Below are 20676 nucleotides of genomic sequence, written 5' to 3'. Positions count from 1 at the left end.
TGGTAATGGGTGGTCCCAAATCCAAATTTGTAAGCAGGGCGGACCTTTGCGCGGCGAAGCCATGTGGCGAAAAGGGGGCGTGGTCTCATGGGGCAGAGGCGTGACATCACAAAATGGGGCATGGTATTACACTTTAAACCACACACAGTAATGCCCATTACACATTTTATCCAACTCCGTAATACCCATTACACCTAAATCAACATGCCATAATCCCAATTACACATAAGGCCACACACCATAATGCCCATTACATACTTCATAACCAAAACTTTATTCCCATTACATATTTGACACATAAGTGTCGCTTACCAAGTGCTCATTGCTAGGGGGTTCTTGCTCTATGCCAAGGAGGCTTCATGCTCGATGCCAAGGGGGCTTCATGCTCGATCCCATGGGGGAATACATGTTTGTTGCCAAGAGGGAGTGAAATTGCTCATTGCCAAGGGGGAGGGAATTGCTCGTTGCCAAGGGGGGAGGGAATTGCTCTTTGCCAAGGTGGGAAGGGAATCGCTCGCTGCCAAGGTGGGGAGGGTTAGCTCGTTGTGAAGGGGGGAGGGTTAGCTCGTTGCCAAGGGGGGGAGGGAATTGCTCATTGCTAAGGTGGGGAGGGTTAGCTTGTTGTCAAGGGGGGGAGGGTTAGCTTGATGCCAAGGGGGGGAGGGAATTGCTAATTGCCAAGGGGGGAGGGAATTGCTCGATGCCAAGGGGGATGTTATACTACTGAACCTAATTTAAAGAAATGACAGCCGGGCAGAGAGAGCTGTGTGCTGCCCGGCTGTTTAGTCGAAGGAATTGCTTGTTGCCTAGGGCGGGATGTTACACGCCGCTAGACGCACCTAATTGAAATAAATGACAGCTGGGCAGAGAGCAATGTAGTCTCTGGAGGCACATCAATATTTTTAGTTCTCACGCTGGGGTCCGGCAGCCAATCAGGAGCGGCTTTCAATACCACCAATGCCACTCCTGATTGGCTGCTGGCGGTCCAAAGGGAAAACTGAAAATATCAATGCCACTTATTACAGCCAGGCAGCGTACATCGCTCTCCGCCCGGCTGTCATTTCTTTCAATTAGGTGTATCCAGCGACCAACGGCGTGAGACATCCCCCTTGGCAACGAGCAATTCATTAGACTAAACAGCCAGGCAGCACACAGGTCTCTCTGCCCTGCTGTCATTTCTTTAAATTTTAAGCGGCTGGTGGTCTAATGGGTGTATAGGTACAAAATCACACTAAATTTTTTTTGTCCAAAATTTCAAATGTAATTAAATGCCGTTTCAGGGTTAGAAAAGTAATTTGCAAATTCTAGCAAGTTTTAGTCACGGAAATGTGTGAAATTTGGAAAAAAAACAGAAATGTGCGATTTATTACACATTTTAATTTTTTTTATACATGGTAACGTGCGCTTTTTGGTCATAACTTTTTTTTTAAATTCCAGTGCTGTCCTCTCTCCCATGCACCCCTCCTCCAGCTCCAGCACTCTAACCTTAGATCAGATTCACCGCAGAACCGTGCAGGCAGTGTGGTGGCCATCCCTCACTAAGCTCTCTCTACCTCTCCAAGGTCCTGAGCCTGGCCTCCCCTGCCACTCACACAGTCATAAGCTCCGCAACCCAGGCCTCACGAGGAGCTGCTGCTTTAGGAAGCTTAGCCTGGTACTGTAGTCCATTAGCATATGGGAATGCCCAGCTGATGTCAGCTGTCCGCCCACTTCCACCGAGTGTAGACGCATATGAAAGGTTGCTCTGAGCAACCTTACATAAGCGTGCACCTTCCACATCTTTCGATGGTCGAGGACCCTCAAAAGATGTGGGAGATTCCCACTGACAAAGTGATAACCCTGCTCTCCTTCCTCCCTCCCATTCTCTCCCTCCATCTAATCCTCTCCCTCCCATTCTCTCCCTCCCTATTTCCCTCCCATCCTCTCCCTACCCCCCTTTACCTCCCCTCCTACTCACACCCCCTCTCTCCCTCCCATCCTCTCCCTAACCCCCTTTGCCTCCCCTCCTACTCTCATCCCCATTCTCACCCTCCCATTCTCTCCCTACCCCCCTTTGCCTCCCAGTCTACTCTCACCCCTCTCCTCTCCCTTCCCCCTTTTGCCTACCCTCCTACTCTCACCACCTCTCCCTACCAACTCTCACCCCCTCTCTCCCTCCCATTTTCTCCCTACCCCCCTTTGCCTCCACTCCTACTCTCACCCCTCTCTCCCATCTTCTCACGACCCCCTTTGCCTCCCCTCCTACTCTCACCCCCTCTCCCTACCCCCCCCCTTTGCCTCCACTCCTACTCTCAGCCCCTATCTCTCCCTCCCATCCTCTCCCTACTCCCCTTTGCCTCCCCTCCTACTCTCATCCTCTCTCTCTCCCTACCCCTTTGCCTCCCCTCCTATTCTCACCCCCTCTCTCCCTCCCATCTTCTCCCTACCCCCCTTTGCCTCCACTCCTACTCTCACCCCCTCTCCCTACCCCCCTTTGCCTCCACTCCTACTCTCAGCCCCTATCTCTCCCTCCCATCCTCTCCCTACTCCCCTTTGCCTCCCCTCCTACTCTCATCCTCTCTCTCCCTCCCATTCTCTCCCTACCCCTTTGCCTCCCTGCCTACTGTTACCCCTCTCTCTTTCTCATCCTCTCCCTACACCCCCTTTGCCTCCCCTCCTACTCTCATCCCCATTCTCACCCTCCCATTCTCTCCCTACCCCTCTTTGCCTCCCAGTCTACTCTCACCCCTCTCCTCTCCCTTCCCCCTTTTGCCTACCCTCCTACTCTCACCCCCTCTCTCCCATCTTCTTCCTACCACCTTTGCCTCCACTCCTACTCTCACCCCCTCTCCCTACCAACTCTCACCCCCTCTCCCTCCCATCTTCTCCCTACCCCCCTTTGCCTCCACTCCTACTCTCACCCCCTCTCTCCCATCTTCTTCCTACCACCTTTGCCTCCACTCCTACTCTCACCCCCTCTCCCTACCCCCCCTTTGCCTCCACTCCTACTCTCAGCCCCTATCTCTCCCTCCCATCCTCTCCCTACCCCCCTCTGCCTCCCCTCCTACTCTCATCCTCTCTCTCTCTCCCTCCCATTCTCTCCCTACCCCCTTTGCCTCCCTGCCTACTATTACCCCCTCTCTCTTTCCCATCCTCTCTATACCCCCCTTGGCCTCCCCTCCTACTCCCACCCACCCCCCTCTCTCTCCCATCCTCTCCCTACCCCCCTTTGCCTCCCCTCCTATTCTTACTCCCTCTTTCTTGTAAATTTCAGCTCCGGGCCAATCTGGCATTGAGTGGCGAGTGAGCACTGGCAGAGAGAGGTTAACACTGAAACATGTGAGTACAGTATGTGTGAATGTTATTAAAATGTAAAAGGTTGAGATTAAAGTTTTACATCTCTGGGTGTCTTGTCTCATTATTTCCACATTCTTTTTACAGGTAACCTACGAGACCCAGCAGGCACATCAATGCCCCCATGCTAGGTCTTGTAGTAAAAAGCAATGTGATTTCATCTATTTTTAAACGCATCAACCCGGCATCCACTGCCCTGAACAGAGGACCCCAATTTTAATAGGGAGGGTTCTGACTCCCCTACGGACCCCGTCCAGGGCCACGGTGCTCATGGTATGGCTGGGGTACCTTGTATGCAAAGTGTCCCCCGGCTGTGGTGTGACACTGCTGGCTTTTGGAGCCTGATGCTGGTTTAAAAATGCGGGGAAGCCCCCCGAGTATTTTTGTCCCCATATTTTTGGAACCAGGACCAAGAGCCTGGGGCTGGTTTCAGAAATAGGGGGGACCCTTAGTTTTTTTTTGTCCATCGTTTTTTTGTAACCAGTAATGGTTCAATAAGTCCAGGGCTGGTTTGGTTCAGGAGGGGGGACCCCACACCATTTTCTTTTTAACATTCACTTTAATGCATTTTAATAAGGGGCAGAGCAAACTTTTATACTCAAAGTGAATCTATAACCAGCAGTTCCCGTGCAATCTCCTCAAACCTACTTCCATCTGTTGAGCCGGCTTCCGGCAACAGCGATCAACGGGAGACACCCCCAGTGCTCTGGCACTAACAACGCAAGCGGTTCTCTGGCAGGAGAGATAAGTCAGAACAGCCTGGGTGAGTCTAACTGCATCTCGCACAATTTCTTCTAGTCCCCGGCAATTCAGAGGCTTCCATCTAGCTGTACGCTGAAGGTGGACGGCTTGCTCACGGCATACAGATACATCAGCTGGTCGTCAACAGGCGGCTACAGCTGGCAGTTTAGCTAGAGCTGTCTATGGACAGGACGGACTGTAAATATAAATACCAGCCACTAATTAATTTCTGAAATTATTACCTCAAAGATTTTGCACAGGGAGTGACCAATATACAGTAACTCTATTCTATTGCTCAAGGAGTGTTCACTTGAACTATTAATTATTGGGACTAACAGCTGCTATATTCTTAAAGGAGTACTTGTTGTTTTTTTATATTTATTTTTATCATAAGTCTGTACCAAGGGTATAGTTTTTATATTATATGTATGTACCAATAAATTTAAAAACACTCTGAACGATTTCCAATTGTGTGGCGCTCTCTGGATGTATGTGTTTATTCACACACATCCGTTTTCTTATTGTTCCATTTTAGCAAACCATCCAATTTGTTAATTGGGAGCAGCCGTCTACTTTATTGTACATTGATTCCCTGTTTCCAAGGGTGAGTTTTTAGTGTTTGCGCCCGATTGGTTGTACTTTAACCTAAGTTCTTTAGACTTTAATACATTTGTTTGGACAGAACCATGCACATATCTCACTGATCTGTGCATGGTTCGTCAAATTCACCAGCCTGAAACTGTTGTATTTGTTTTGTGATTTTTGGTAATTTTTATAAAAATTCGTACCCTATTTAATTTGCAAATTCTATACTTATAATATACAGGTTGAGTATCCCGTATCCAAAATGCTCGGGACCAGGACAATTTTGGATAACGGATTATTCCGTATTTCAGAATATTTTAATATTTCAATTATGTATTTTGAAGTATCTTGCATTTATGCTGTATAAACACATCAAAAACATGAAATGCACACAAATATATTTTATTTGTTCAAAAAACAAGGTTTCAAAACATGAAACAAAATTTGTGTACTATCTCAGATATTGAATTTGAATGCCAAGCAGTCATTGTCTTGCACATATATAGTGCCAGTTACATATCATGTCCCCAGTGATGCTGTTACAAATGTCCCCAGTGAGTTTTTAGCAAAAAATAAAAAATAAAAATCACTTTCTGGAATGTATGGTTTTCGGAATAATTTGGATAACGGATATTCGGATACGGGATACTCAACCTGTACTTATATAATGGGAAAACATCTGGATGCGAAATGTTATTTTTTTAAAAAATTTACTCATAATAAAACATGTGATTTTTACTGTACCTCAAAATGTGCAAATTAAATTACAATTCACACCCCTTTACATTTGTTATTTCTGAAAGCGTGCAAATTCTGAAGTTTTTTACCCAAAATCGCAAAAGTCAGAAAATATCATCCTGCTACATTTTGCTTGTGTAAGTATTCTAAACTTTAAACAGAGCTGGCCCTAGGCAATTTTATGCCCTAGGCAAAAATTTGTCTGCTTCACCTCTGAACCAGCACCCACTCCCAGGAGCACAGATCACAGAAGCAGCCAGCAACACCCATCACCCCTTACCTGTAACAATCCTCATTTTGGTTCTCTATGATATCATTGAGATCAATTCCTGCCCCCACTTCCATGTTTATATTAGTGACAAAAAGGGTATTGGCCATATAATAGTGTACAAATCAAATAACTCCAAACACTAATGCCATTTCCGTTGGAAATAAAATTCAGTCTAGGCTGACATTTACAGTATTTGCGAAAGGGACAAAAAATAATTTGATGGCATGTGACCGCCACTCGCATGAATCACAACATTTGCATGTGAGGGGATGTGTACGCTTACACACATCCCCTCACATGCAAATGCAGTGATTCGCACAGGGAGGGGTTTGTTAAGTTTGGAGGCATTTATCTCTTTGCCAAGCTGCGTATGTTCGCAGGTGTGAATCAGGCCCTACTGTATGTACCTCTTCTTCCCTCCCTCTCTCACCCTATGCACCTCTCTCTTTCTCCTTCTCTGAACACTGCATCTTTCTCTAACTAAACTGTACCTGACTTCCTGTTGCACCTCTGGAACATCTGTAAGAAGAGCTGCCTGGGCTGTACACAGGCACAATCAGCCAGCAGGTGCGGGTGCTCAGTATGGCCGGATTAGGATGGATGCCCCTCTGAGTACCTGGCCAGCCCATCCCCGACACTCAGTCCCGCTGCCCGGATCAGCAGCTCCACCTGGTGGTTCAGCCTCTCCGCCTGCTCCTGCAGCTGCCAGTCCCCACCCTACAGGTCAGTGACGGAGCTGAAGAGGGTCCCACCAGCGTGTCCTCTTGGGATCTAGTGACCTTTGGAATTCCTCCATCTCCGCCTTAAGCCCTTACATCGTCCCCCTGTCATCCTCCTGCCGGAGGCTCCTGCAGCTGGCGGCCGGCCACACCTACACCTCCACGCCAGGGTCCATGCGGCTGAAGTGTACGGGAGGGAGAGTGCACAGGGAGTTCGCATGGAGGGAGCACTAGTGGTGGCTGCAGTGCATAGTACAGCCTCGCCACAACACAGGTCACTAGCTCCGGGTCTCTATGGGCAGCTGTGCAAAGGGTGATGTCAGTGCTCCTGCTGCCTGCTTGGCCATCTGATGCTGCTGCCCATAGAGACCCAGAGCTAGTGACCTGTGCCAGGCGAGGCTCCTGGCTGCCTGCTGTCCTTAATTTGTACCACCCCTAGGCCCGTGCCTCATGGTCCTAGTGGCAAATCTGGTCCCGATGCTCAGCACCTGTCACATATCTTCTTTCCCGGCTCCTGGACTGCATAGCATCTCCAGAGAGGGGGTGGTCAGATGCAGGAGAGAAGGAGGCATCCTCTACTTTGTAACAGTGACAGATTTGCACATACTGAACACAAGGGACCATGGGAGATGGGACTGTTGCTGCTGCTCAGGCACAGCAGCCCTGTTCCTTCCGTCATTATTAAAGTTCCCCACTGCTCTCAATAACGCTCCTGCTGCTTCGGGCAGTCCCTGCTGCTGCCAGCTCCTGGCTGAGCTATCCGATCACTGTAGCCAGCCCAATACCAGACCTCCTAGGCAGGCAGCATGAGTGATCCTAGGCATTTGCCTAGCTTGCCTATGCCTAGGGCCAGATCTGACTTTAAACATGCTGTTTACCAGCTTAAAATAATCATTATTCTTGCTTTTCTCTCATCTTATTTCATCTTCTCACTGTACTAATAATAATGCAATTCAAGGCTGTATGTGAACTCAGGGATTACGCCTATTAAATATGCAGTAATTTACAAATGTGTGTTTTCCTATTTCTGATTAGTAGTCTTCTCTTACCAGTTCTGAATGGTAACAAATTAGATGTTAAGTTTTTAACGTTAAACTATTCAGGAGAGAACGTTGTCTACTGTCTGTGTTAGTGCTTATTGAATTTGTTTATACGGCACTTTATGATGTTCTTTGTTATTATTGATATACAAATATTATAAAATATAATTTTTTTCATTAAATATGGAAAGCATTCAACAGCTTTATAATAATATATAAGTATATGGTTCCTAATTAAAAAATGAATATAAGAGAGAAAAGATAAGTTTATTTTGCTTACCTCCAAAGTCTGGTCGCAGGCGGATGTCATATCCCTTCAATAATTTGTCCACAGTTTTTTTCACCACAGAGATATTCCCAGAATGTTGGCTACAAAGTAAAATGAAAATATGTAAAGAAAGGACAAAAAGTAAGTGTTTGGGTGGTAAATGTTTTTGTGGGTTTACGGAATTATTTTTAAAACAGCAGCGATTCACTGTACAATTTTTTGAAATTAAGATCATGGAAGTTTTAACATGCTACATAATGGAGAAGATTCAATAAAGCATGATGTTCTTTCTGTACTATAGAGTGGTATCTAGGAAATATATCCTCACTGAGGGGTAGATTTATTAAGCTCAGTGAAGTGATAAAGTGCCTGTCACTAGCCAATCAGCCCCTACCTGTGATTTTTCAAACCAGTTAGGAACTGATTTGTTGGTGATAAAAAACAGACATTTTATCACCGAGCTTAATAAATCTGCCCCTCAGTTCTGGTTGCACAACAACTAGGTACAAGAAAACACATGGAAGATTTCTTCCCAAATTAACTACAAGGTGTCCATGATCAGATCTCTACATACAGTTGTAGCCACTCCCATCTTTGCCACGTGCAACAACTGCTGTGATTGGCGCAATCCTGTTGCCATGCATGTGCGTCTTATTCGCTCCCGTGGCTCATTGAAAAGCACTGAGAAGTGCTAAAGCAGCATTGTGATTACGTGCTATGGGTGCAACAGAGGCAAGCCAAACAAGCATGAGTGGCTGTGGCACAGCAACGATGAGCGTGACGATATCTGTATGTGTCTGTAAGCAAAATTGTATAATACTGCAAATACAGAAACAAGGGTACTTGTGTAGTTTCATGGTGGCACTTCCCTGCGGATCGCATCGTATGCAAATCACATGCAAATCATATGCAAATCCAACATGCAATTTGCATACAATTCGATAAGCGATGCTAGTTAGCATACCCCCACTATCCACGTCACCCTGAAGCGCGGCGAACGGACGCAGAAAATTAGCCGGAAGCGTGGCGAGGGGACACGGATTACTGGACGTGTATTCCACATCTGCTCGCCACGCTTTAGGCTCGTTTTATACGGACGCTCGCCACACTTTATAAAATCAACTCCATGCCGAGGTGGATAGTGGGGGTATGAACAGGTTCTCCTCCCCTCAGGAGGCGCGCTTCGCTCGCCACGCTTCGGGCTGACGTGGATAGTGGGGGTGTGCTAAATATCTGTATGTGTCTGTAAGCAAAATGGTATAATACTGCAAATACAGAAACAAGGGTACTTGTGTAGTTTCACGGCGGCACTTCCCTGCGGATCGCATCGTATGCAAATCATATGCAAATCCCACATGCGATTTGCATTCAGTTTGCATACGATTCGATACACGATGCTAGTTAGCATACCCCTCTATCCAAGTCACACTGAAACGTGGCGAGCGGACGCGGAAAATAAGCCCGAAGCGTGGCGAGGGGACACGGATTACTGGACGTGTATTTCGCATCCGCTCGCCATGCTTTAGGCTCGTTTTATGCCGACGCTCGCCACACTTTATAAAATCAACTCCATGCCGACGTGGATAGTGGGGGTATGAACAGGTTGGGAGGATGCGTACCACATCCCCTCACGAGGCGCACTGCGCTCGCCATGCTTCGGGGTGACGTGGATAGTGGGGGTGTGCTAAATCACATCGCCGGGTAGTGCCGCCTTGAAACTACACAAGTACCCTTGTTTCTGTATTTGCAGTATTATATAATTTTGCTTACAGACACATACAGATATCGTCACGCTCGTATGCAAATGGTATACAAATACCGCATGCAATCTCCTGGGAAGTGCCGCCGTGAAACTACACAAGTACCGAAACATGTCTTGGGTGAGTACTTTTTTGGCTCTGCACAATGCATACAGCTCAAAGCATTTCATGAGTCCCCTCATCAGCTTCACATACAGGAACAAATTTCCATAGTAAAAATATTAACATTTATTTATAATTAATATAGAATTGTCATAGAAAAGTCAATATATATCACTGTTCAATATCGTTTGGGTCATCAGAGTCATCAGCACACTACACTGTGCCATCTTACTTCTCCATTGTACTACTTACTGCACCTTGATAGGTGATTGTTATTATTGTAGTTACTTTGCTCTCCTGCCTACTACTTTCCCATATATTTCTTAACACCTACTGGTCTCAGTGCAAAGCCACAAATTCAATATACCCCATCTTTTCTCTTTGCTTTCTTACATCCATGAAGCGGATTAGAGGATTCGACGGCCATTCTGAGCTGTATGCAATGTGCACAGAGGCGGAAGTTCATCCCAGTTGCCCGGAGGCAAGTTCGATTTAAAAAAAGGAAAAAAATATGGTTTTGTGTATATAAAACAAACATGTCTTACAAAATTATGTAGACAGTGCTCTCAGCAATTGTCCAGGGACCAGAGCCCACAGTAAATGTACAGAGCTCCAACTATGCTGTGTGACAATGGCCAGTATATCAGGATCAGACTAACAACATTCAGCCAGCTTAAGGTGCCCATACATGGAGCAATGTGCTCTGTGCATTTTGAACTAGATCACACTGCATCTAGTAAAAAAGGCATGCAATGTGCTAAAGCAGCCGGAATTTCTAACTAGATGCATTGCAATCTATTTAAAAATGTAGGTGCCTCACATACTTTGTGATGTGTGATGTGACATGTGGGAGCATGCATCCCATCCCACACATTCCTAGCTCCATGTATGGGCGGCTTAACTCTAGCGGGTCCCATCTAACAGTCCACTCACAACGGCAGATGCACGGTTGCTTGCTGAATACAGGCTATGCCGTAATGTCCGCTATTGCATGTTGGACTGAGCCAATTAACTCTGTGGCAAGTGTAGCACCTCAGAGCCCCGATAGAACAGCAGCGGTCACAGTTGGATTCTGCTGTGAGCCAAACAGGTGCTGCTGTACATGCAGGTGCCCCTTCAGGGTTTTGAGCCTTGAGGCAGGCATCTCCATTGCCTCTGTTGTGCCTCTGACTGTGCATGGAGAAAACAGAGCATGAAAGCTATAATAGAAGCCAGCCACAGAAGGTGAGTACTTGTGGGGGAAACTGTGTAGCATACAGAGGGCACAATTCCTACAGAACAACTGGTCAATACTGAATAAATGCCATGCACATGTGCACAACCTATAAATAGTACATTATTGAGCCTGAGAGCAGCCAGGAAACGTGACGAAAAAGTGGGCATTATGGGATAGTATGTCCCTTTACCAAGAGGCCACACCACGGCTCTACAAAGATTACTCCCATGCAAAGCTGGAGAGGGTCACTAGTTTTATATATTATTGAAAAAAATGGTTATTTGTTTTAGTTATTAGCATGACATAATTCGTATTATTATTATTATTATTAATAATAAAATATACATTAATGGTATACTGTGCATCCAAAACCTATGAATATATTTTACATGTAGAAATGTACATATATTTGGTATGGTATCATACTTGGTATGGGTACCAGAGAGGATGACAGGTTAGATGTTAGGTTAGAGGTTTTATATCCATTGTGCACCTAGGCTTAAATGATGATTTCACATTGTAAATATAACTATGCAGCTTATTTTAGTACAGTGCCCTGTTAATAAAGAATAGTTTACATTATTACACATTATCCCTCTTTTGAGCTCTAGCTGCAATTCTCCTAGAGCAGTTTACAGGATGACTAAAACCAAAAATGTGTAACATCTGGCAATACATGTTGAGCCTAAATCTTCCAGTACACTGAGAAAAGCTGGGATGAGTGTCAATAATCAACATTTCTATGGCTCAGTTCCTGCCATAATGCTTCTGTGATACTGTTCAGCTGTGATTGGCAAGGCAAGCTCAAATTGGAGAATAGAATAAAGATTAAACACAGACAAGTGTTTTGCAGCTTCGCAAGAACAAATAATCTCCACAACCAGTGGCAAACGCAGGATTTTCAGAAGGGGGTTTCCAGAGGGGAGGAGCAAAGCACAGAGATGGACACTTAGGTGACCCAGTATATGCTGGGTCAGTTAAAGTATTATAGATAGACCAAATGTATATAAATAATAATAAAATATATATATATATATATATATACACACATACACAAATACATACATACTGTATATATACATACAGGGGCATTAACATCAGTGTAGACCCCTGGGCATAGCAATGTATTGGGGCCCCTACCGATCCTCCAGCGGTAGGGGTGGGGGAAGCTTTGATGTCCCGCAGGTGGTAGGGGGTATTATACCAACCGCTCAGCATGTAGGGCCTGGATCAGTAATTTCCACTAATTACCCCTTTACTGCACAGATGATGGGAGATGGGGTGGGAGAAGGGGGCATTGGGCTGAATGAAGGGGCCCTGATACATAACTTCCAGGGTGGTAGAGGATGTTTAATATGCAGAGGAGGGGTGTATAGTGGAGTGGGCTTATTATTCGGGTGTGGTATGGGACTCCGACAGTCGGGATCCTGACAGTCATTATCCCGACGTCGGGATCCCTACTGGCCAGAGTCAGACAGCATGGCGAGTGCAAAAAAGCCCCTTGCGGGCACGGTGGCTCACTACGCGAGCCACCTATTCTATTCTCCCTCTATGGGGGTCGAGGACCCCCAGGAGGGAAAACAGCGGGTGGCCGTCGGGCACACGGCTGTCAGTGTTTTGACAGTCGGGATCCCGACGTCGGGTAAATGATTGTCGGGATCCCGGCTGTCGGGAACCCGTCCGGCACCCTATTATTCATAATTTTCTGGTGGGGGGACACTTACTTGACTGCAGATATCTCCAGTTTCCATAAATAGATTTCTTAGATTTTAATGGAATTAAAAACTAGAGAATTCCACCTACCAAATGGTACTGGGGACTAGGGAATCAGAGTTCAGGAGGCAGAGCAATCTGCCAAAGAGTATATAAAACTACATACCAGGTGTGTGGAGCTGGAGCAGTAACCAGTTGCTGGAAGGCTGATATCTCTGGTTCTGGGGAGAGTAGAGACAAGCTACTAGTGTCTATCAAAGGGGGAGAGTCTCATCTTTTGGAATACTCTCAAAAAAACTCTAAGTCAGACAGAACTTGAAATATCTGACTGGGAAGAGCAATTAACAGTCTTGGATGGGGACCACTTCTTTGAAGTCAGATAACTCCGGTTCCCAAGGGCCGATTTTTAAAATTCTTGTACCAATGGAAAGAGGGGACCCTCAGCTTTCAGCATAGTCTCCTAGGGGGGTTTCTGGGTACTCAGAACCCCCCCCTGCGTGTGCTACTCTCCACAACCCTGGCTAAAAAGAACACTTTACAGTCACTCACAAACAAGGGCCCAGGATAATTGATGTGACAGCTAGATTCAGGATAATAAAATGGGATGCTGTTACAATCCCGGTGTTCCAAATCCCGACCGCCGAAATCCAGACACTTTCTCCCTCTGTGGGTGTCCATGACACCCATAGAGGGAGAATAAACTAGAGTGCCGAGCGTAGCGAGGCACCAGGCCTGCTGTGTGGCGAGCATAGCGATCCACGTCCCCCCCTTGTCGGGATTTCGGTGTTCGGGATTCCGAATGCCGGGATTTAGAACCAATCCCAATAAAACTTGTGGAAGGCAATAAATCATATTTAAACCATTATAAACATAGTTAAGCCCTGTGCACAGGGGGTGATGGGGTGCGTGTGCTGAGTGATTTGCTTAAGCACGGATCGCTCAGCACTCATGGCTGCACATCGACTATGCACATGCAATGTGTGCTGAGCAATTTGTGTGGAGTAGCCTTTCCCCTATAATAATAGGCAAAACGCTGCAATCTTAGCAGGAATGACAGTCTTTTCCTGCGGGCGATGACGAAGCATCGGACCGTGCATCGCCATCACGGCATACACACGGAGGATATTGTGTAGCCTTATACTGTGCTCATTGTATGCCCACGATATCTGATGGCGGTAAGGCTGTAATTTAAAGGGTCAAATGTAATGATGCCCAATTTCTTTTTATGGGGCAATTATTAACAAGGCATGGTTTTGCCTTATAAGTTATTGCCCCTTTATAAAAAAGCCTGTCGGTCTGACATGCATTTTCTCTTGGCTTGTATACCAGCTTTAGTTTTAGTAAATTAACTTGAATCTTGTAACTTTAATTACATAAAGGACCTTATTCAGGTTAATTCATGCGGGTGGGAGGCGTGATGCAGTGGCAGGTAGTCGTGCACATGAGAACTCCCAGCCTTTCATGGGTGTTCCCATCAAAACGCTGGTCTTTCCCATGGTGATGACCCAGAGACATGGGTGCCGGGGGTGGGCAGCTGACATCCAGAACACATACAAAGCTAAGACACCTGAGAGTGTCTTAATTTTGCTTGTACCTTCCACATCATTCGATGTTCGGCCACCATCAAATGATTTGGGTTGGCCCCGTAGGCTGCAAATGGGTGTTTATGTAAAACATCCATTCGCAGCCATGTGGCCACTTTCACCCTGCGAAGGAGGCGGCGTCCTGTGCGAGTGTGCTTAGAATGACATGCAGCATTGTGAACGTGTCAACCAGAATAACCTCCAAATTTTAATTTTTGGATGTATTATCAGGGTTTTGATGGGATATAACATGATATGTAATTGTTTAATACACTTTATTTTGACTAATGAGTTAAATGACTCTGGAATATGGAATGGATATTAAATATTTCTAGATATATAAAACTTAATGTAATACCAAGGTAGCACAAATAAATTTGTTTAGGCAAATGTTACAATGCCCCCCCACACACACACACGCACGCACATCAAGACTCTCCTCTAGGCAGTGGCATAACAATGGAGGGTGCAGGGGATGCAGTTGCTATGGGGCCTGGAGGCTCGGGGGGCCCGAGGCCAAGCTAGAAATCCCCTGCACCCTTTTTTTTAGATAATACAGCAGGCAGTGGAAGGCTGGCAACGCCGTTGTCCCATGCACCAGTAACAGCACAGCAGAGATGATCCAGAGCTCCAGCTACTCATGCAGCTGCCTCTCTCCTCCCCCTCTGTTCCGGGGCTCACTCGAGTGACCAGCCCCGGCGAGCAATACAAAAGCGCCGGCCTGACCTGTCAAGCTCCCTCCGGCACTGATTGCAGGAGACAGATGTAGTGTGCAGACGCAGCGCCAAGAAGACCCGACAGGCTTGTGGTATGGAGACCCAGCAGGAGTCAGGACTAGGAGGAGCTGTGACTTAGTGCTGCCAGAGCTATTCTCACCTCGGGAGAGGGGAGGGTGGGTGGATGTTGGGGTTTTAAGAGGGGAAGGTACACAGCGGCACCTTCACTGAAAGGGGGCGTACACAGCAGCACCTGTACTGGGTAGGTGAGGAGTACATAGCAGCACCTGTACTGGGTATCAGCACCTGTTATATGTACATAGCAGCACCTGTACCGGATGGTGGTGATTAAAAGGCACAGCGGCACCTGTACCTGGCCTGTCTCTCCTCGAAACCCTCTCTCCCTAACTCTTCATGGCACTGTCTTTCTGTCAGTCTTTATCTCTCTTCCTGACTCCATCTATCTATAGCTCTGCCTCTTGCTGCCTCACTCTTTCCTCGGCTCACATTGGTTTGCTCTCCCCCTGCCTCTCACTGGCATGCTCTCTCCCCACATAGGAACAGTGCAAACATCAGTAGTGAACAAGTACTAACACTAAAACAGACTGGGAGCATACACACAATACACAGAGGATCCTGGGGGAACTCACACTCACAGGTAGAGGCTGGGAGGATGAGAGCCCAATGGATAGAGAGTCTCCCAGTATCAGATAATAAGTATCTCTCCGGTAACAGGAGAGATACCTATAGTGGAGCTTGGTGTAATGCTTCAACACGTGAATGTACTTGTTGCTATAGGCAACCCCAGTCCCAACAGGGTACTACAGAGGAAGGCCTGTAGATTCCTAGGTCAGAGATGAAGAAGACCATAGGAAAATATCCTAAATCTGTACCCCTCGCTTGCAGTACACGGGGTCAGCTAGCTGCCACCAAGCTGACACCCGTGGGCTCTGCACTGAGGGAAAGGGTAAGATATCAGGAACTGAGCTCACCTGCAGCACACAGGTTCAGCTAGCTGCCACCAGTGAGTGCTGCACAGTGAGAGAGGTAACACAGGAAATGAGGGAGTGTAACAGCAACCTAGCTGGATCCACAAGGCATACATGGACCCAGCAGTTACAGTCACAACTCCTGATTATGGCTAGGTCTGGATCAAGGTGAAAGACGCAAACTCCAAGACCTATATTACTGTAATCAACATACATACAATACAATTGCTAGAAAATAATTAGGCACAGAACTCTCTTCCGGGCGAGGTTGTATCAGCGACCACAATAAATCCGTTCAAAATAAGGCTGGACAATCACTTATTGGCTAAAAATATCCAGGGTTATAGCTAAGTAACAAAATCAGTCTTTAAATTAAAATAACAATATACAGCATAACCAGGCTGAACCAGATGGACGCAAGTCTTTTTTCAGCCTTACCTACTATGTAACTGGACAAGGCTGACTGGCTATGTCTAGGATTCTGCAGCACCTGCCTAGCCTGAGAGGAAGGTTTATATAGCAGGTGCTGCCACGCCCCACTCAGACATCACAGACTTTCAGCACAAAACCAGTGCCGGATTCCCTGCTGTGAACAGACTGCCTGTCACCACTGCAACAGCAAAAACCCGAACCGGAGTATCAGCTGCGCTCAGGTTAGTTTGCTAACACTCTCCCCCTTTCTCTGACCCCAACACCCTTCCAAGATTTTGCTATTGGGCCCACATCGTTCTTTTTACGCCCCTGCCTCTAGGCCCTTATTCAGATTTGATCGCAGTACAAATTTGTTCTCAAAATGGGCAAAACCATGTGCACTGTAGGTGGGGAAGATGTAACATGTGCAGAAAGAGTTAGATTTGTGGGAGTTATTTTGTTTCTGTGCAGGGTAAATACTTGGTACATTATTACACTGCAATTTAGATTTCAGTTTCAACACACCTCACCCAAATTTAAATCTCTCTGCACATGCTACATTTGCCTTACCTACATTGCACATTGTTTTGCCCATTTTGAGAACACATTTGTACTCAGTGGCGTAACTACTGTAAGGCAGCCCCAGCTGCCGCTTGGGGGGAGTGAGTGGCAGCGAGCAAGTAACCCTCCCCTAGCATTGAGCATGTAAACCTCCCTGGCAATGAGCAGGTAATCCCCCTTTGGCAACAAGCATGTAACCCACCCCGGCAATGATTCTGGTACCTTGTATAAACACCAGACATGGTGGCACCGGAGTTCAGGCGGACCTAATCTGCCTTTCCAAATGTGGCTATTATAGGCGAAGTCCTAGTTTCCACAGGTATCCATAGCTCTTTGCTTGTCAATATGTGAATATACTCAACACTGTTAGGTGGGGTATGGATTATTAGATCTACAACAGTTAGGTCGACATGCATTGGGTCTACATCATTAGGTCAACATGTAGAAAGGTTGATATTGTTCTAGGTCAACATGGGTGTAGGTCAACATGTCATTAGGTCGACACAAGCATTAGGTTGACATGGGCAATTTCCACAGTCAAAAGGTCGACATGTGGTTTTCCACTGTTTTTTAACCTGAATGTCAACACAGTCGACATGTACACTGAAACTTAGCGCGTGTCCCCTCTCATGGCTAGCTGCACTTGCCATGCTTCAGGCAAACTATTTTATTCTCCCACCACGCCCTAGTGGATGGTAGGGTATGAAAGACTGCCTGTCGGCACATGTCTGCTCAAAAAAACAGTGAAAAACACCATGATGATCTTTTGACTGTCAACCTTGACCATGTCTACCTAATGCGTGTGTCAATCTAATGACATGTCGACCTATACCCATGTTAACCTACTCCCATGTCGACCTTTCTGTATGTCAACCCAATGCATGTCTACCCAATGCTTGTCGACCTAATGACCGCATCCCATTAGGGGTGCAATGTCAAGATGCACAGTCAAAAGGGCCATAGTATCAATTAATGTATGTTTGCAATCGACATGTGTCGACCAGGAATGTTTGCAACTCCAACAGCAAATATGCTCTCCTTGTACATGACACTACTGTCCCTTGGGCTATTTCCAAGCCAACACTGGCTGTGGGTGACAGAAAACTGTAGCAGGAATTATTTAAATAGGATAATGTTGACTATGATGACATGTGAATTTCTAAAAATTCACATGTTCAATTCAAAACAACTACAACTTTTCAGTGTCAACAGGGCCGGCGCTACCCACTCAGCAGCTCCTGCAAAGCAGGGAGGTGCCATGCTGAAAAGGCGCTGTCTCCCTCCCTGCTCTGCTAAAGCTGCCTTAGCCCTCACTGTCACTGCCTCCTGCACGTCACCCGCAGCGCTTGTCTGACAGCGGGCGGGTGGCAGTATAAAGATTTGCTCCCTGCACCGCGAGTGCACACAGCCTGCATGCCGCCCACAGTGCCTGTGTGACAGCAGGCGGCAGTATGGAGAAGCTGAGCAGCTCCCTGTACCGCGCGCACACTGTCCTCCTCCTGCAACCTGCCCCCTCCTCCTCACGGACACTTGCTCTGAGGCATGTAGCACTGTCTGTGAATGCCTGGATGACATGTCCTGTCCGGATCCTCCCCCTACCCATTGCTCCCTGCGCCTGTCAGCTGTCAATCAAATGATGAACAGGCAGCAGCGCCGCCTCCCCTTCTTTCTCTCTTCTCAGTGTGCTGTGCCAGTGCCACTCCCAGTCCTCAAAACTACGCCCCCTCTATCTCCTCCCCTCTTCTTCCATCTCCTCCTTCTCTCCCCTCCTTTCCCCTTCAGTCACGAGAGGGGTGTAATGGCGTCCGCAGCGTCCTGCCTACGCAGATAGAAGAGGAGGGACTGCACAATAGTTAAACAGCAAAAGAACAGTGAGTCTTTTATTATACATGTTTATAACAATTTTTTTTTATATTAATTTAGACACTTTTTAAATAATGGGCTGGGTTATGTGCCTAAAGGTAGCCATACACCCTGCAATAGCAATGTGCGATGTGATGTGCGCTCCTGTGGGCATCGCACAGTACAAAAGTAGGTACTTATGTAGTATCTGGGCGTCCGATTTAGAAATCGGATCGGATCGCATCGCATCGTATCGCATTGTATGCGACCAAATCGTATGCGATGCGATGGTCAAGATTTTTCCATAGGATTCAATGTTAAAATGGTCTGAGTCCATTTTAACATAGAATTCAATGGGAAAAAGGAGTCCTTTTCCTTTCCCCACTATCCAAGTGGGCATGGAGTTGGATACAAACCTGTGGCGAGCGTAGCGAGCCACCGAGCCCGAAGCGTGGCGAGCGTAGCGAGCCCCGCGAGGGGACACAGAATACTTTTTAAGAAATATGCGTCCGCTCGCCACGCTTCGGGCTCGGTGGCTCGCTGCGCTCGCCACGCTATATAAAATCAACTCTATGCCCACTTGGATAGTGGGGAAATGAACAAGACCTTCTTAACATTGAATCCTATGCAAAATCGCATCGAATCGCATCGCATCGCATCGCATCGCATCTGATTGTATGCCTTAAGGTAAGGCATACAATCACAAAATCGGCAGCCCAGATACTACATAAGTACCCAAAAGTATGTGCTGCACATACTTTTTGTACTGCTTACGGATCGCATCGCACACACATTGCATGCATGCCATGCGATGCGATCTAGCCCATAACGTATGCGATTCTCGCAGTGTTTATGGGCACCTTTAGTGACTGCAACATTTTGCGGACACAGCACTGAGATGGTGTATGCATACATGTACATGCACCTGAGATCCTCCATAGTATCACATGTTGCATACGCTCCCACAATCTCCTATAATCTATACTAATTCTTTATTTATTTCTAAGATTGCAGTCGTTTATCTTACTTTTTCTGGACGGAGGCCTCATATAATCATATTTGTATGTATAAAATAATTCTATCTCAGTGTCAAGCGTCATAATCAGACCACCTTTGTCAACCATCCTTAGGATAAAGGATAATTTATTCGTTATTATTGTTACATGTGGGATTTTGGTTGACAGGTGGATTCTATACTTATCCTACCATTGCGCCGGCTATAGTGACATTGCTCAGGACTCTCACCACCTGGTGACCAGTTATATCACTTGCCAATGAATACAAGTGACTCATTCACCTTTTCTTCATCTTTTAGCGTATATCCAATAAAAGTGAATTTTTAACCCATAAATAATCATATCTTATCAACAATATTATTTGTTAAGTGTGCCCCAAAAAACCTCACGTATGTTCTCTTGTAGTCATCCTCGTGACCCCCATTTTTTTCAATACTATAATATTATATCTGATATAATATCTGCAAGAGAAGCACATGAATCCTTGATACACTGTGTCCTGGAGTTTTATTTTGAAATACGGGGAGTGACCATCTCATTGCGCATTGGTGAGGATGTTGTCTGTCAAAAGGAACTCTGCACGTTAACCCTCTCCCTCTGCCCCCCTAACTTTAATCCTCCCTTGCAGCAGCCTAACACTCCCCCCCCCCTCCCCCAGCAGCCTGAGGGGAATACAGAACACATGAGGCAATTTAACCCCATTACTGAGCAATCTGACTAGATCGCTTAGCAATGGAGCACTGATCGCTCTGTGTGTATGGCACCATTTGAGGGCAATGCGCGGCTCCATGTGTCGCTATTACCCGCAGGGATAGCCTGTCTATCCTGCCAGTGGTGTAAGTTTGTCACAGTTGCCTGGAGGCAAGATAAATATTGGTCCCAAATACACCACTTTATATAAATATATGTATGTATGTATGCATGTGTGTATGGAGGAAAAGGGCTGCGCTCACTGTAATGGTTGCTACTGAGAAAGAACTTATTCTCAGCTACATAAACAATGGTACAGGAAGGGGTTGTAACCTGCGCTCAAAAAGTGGTATCTACTAAAATACTGATGTTTGCGTGGGCA

General features: G+C 46.4%; 1 protein-coding gene across 1 annotated transcript in view; it reads right to left on the bottom strand.

The window, feature by feature from the left end:
• Positions 1–20676, bottom strand: part of LOC146035538 (gamma-aminobutyric acid receptor subunit beta-4-like) — a 335033-nt gene that overhangs the window by 210232 nt on the left and 104125 nt on the right. Inside the window, exon 2 of the mRNA XM_083159044.1 lies at positions 7708–7796. Within this exon, the coding sequence (XP_083015170.1) occupies positions 7708–7796 (89 nt within the window). The remainder of the gene's footprint in view (positions 1–7707; positions 7797–20676) is intronic.

Source organism: Crinia signifera, chromosome 9, assembly GCF_055691185.1.
Source record: "Crinia signifera chromosome 9, ASM5569118v1, whole genome shotgun sequence".
NCBI classification, from domain to species: Eukaryota; Metazoa; Chordata; class Amphibia; order Anura; family Myobatrachidae; genus Crinia; species Crinia signifera.
The sequence above is the reverse complement of the archived record's forward strand: the minus strand, read 5'-3'. Positions and strand labels throughout refer to the sequence as shown.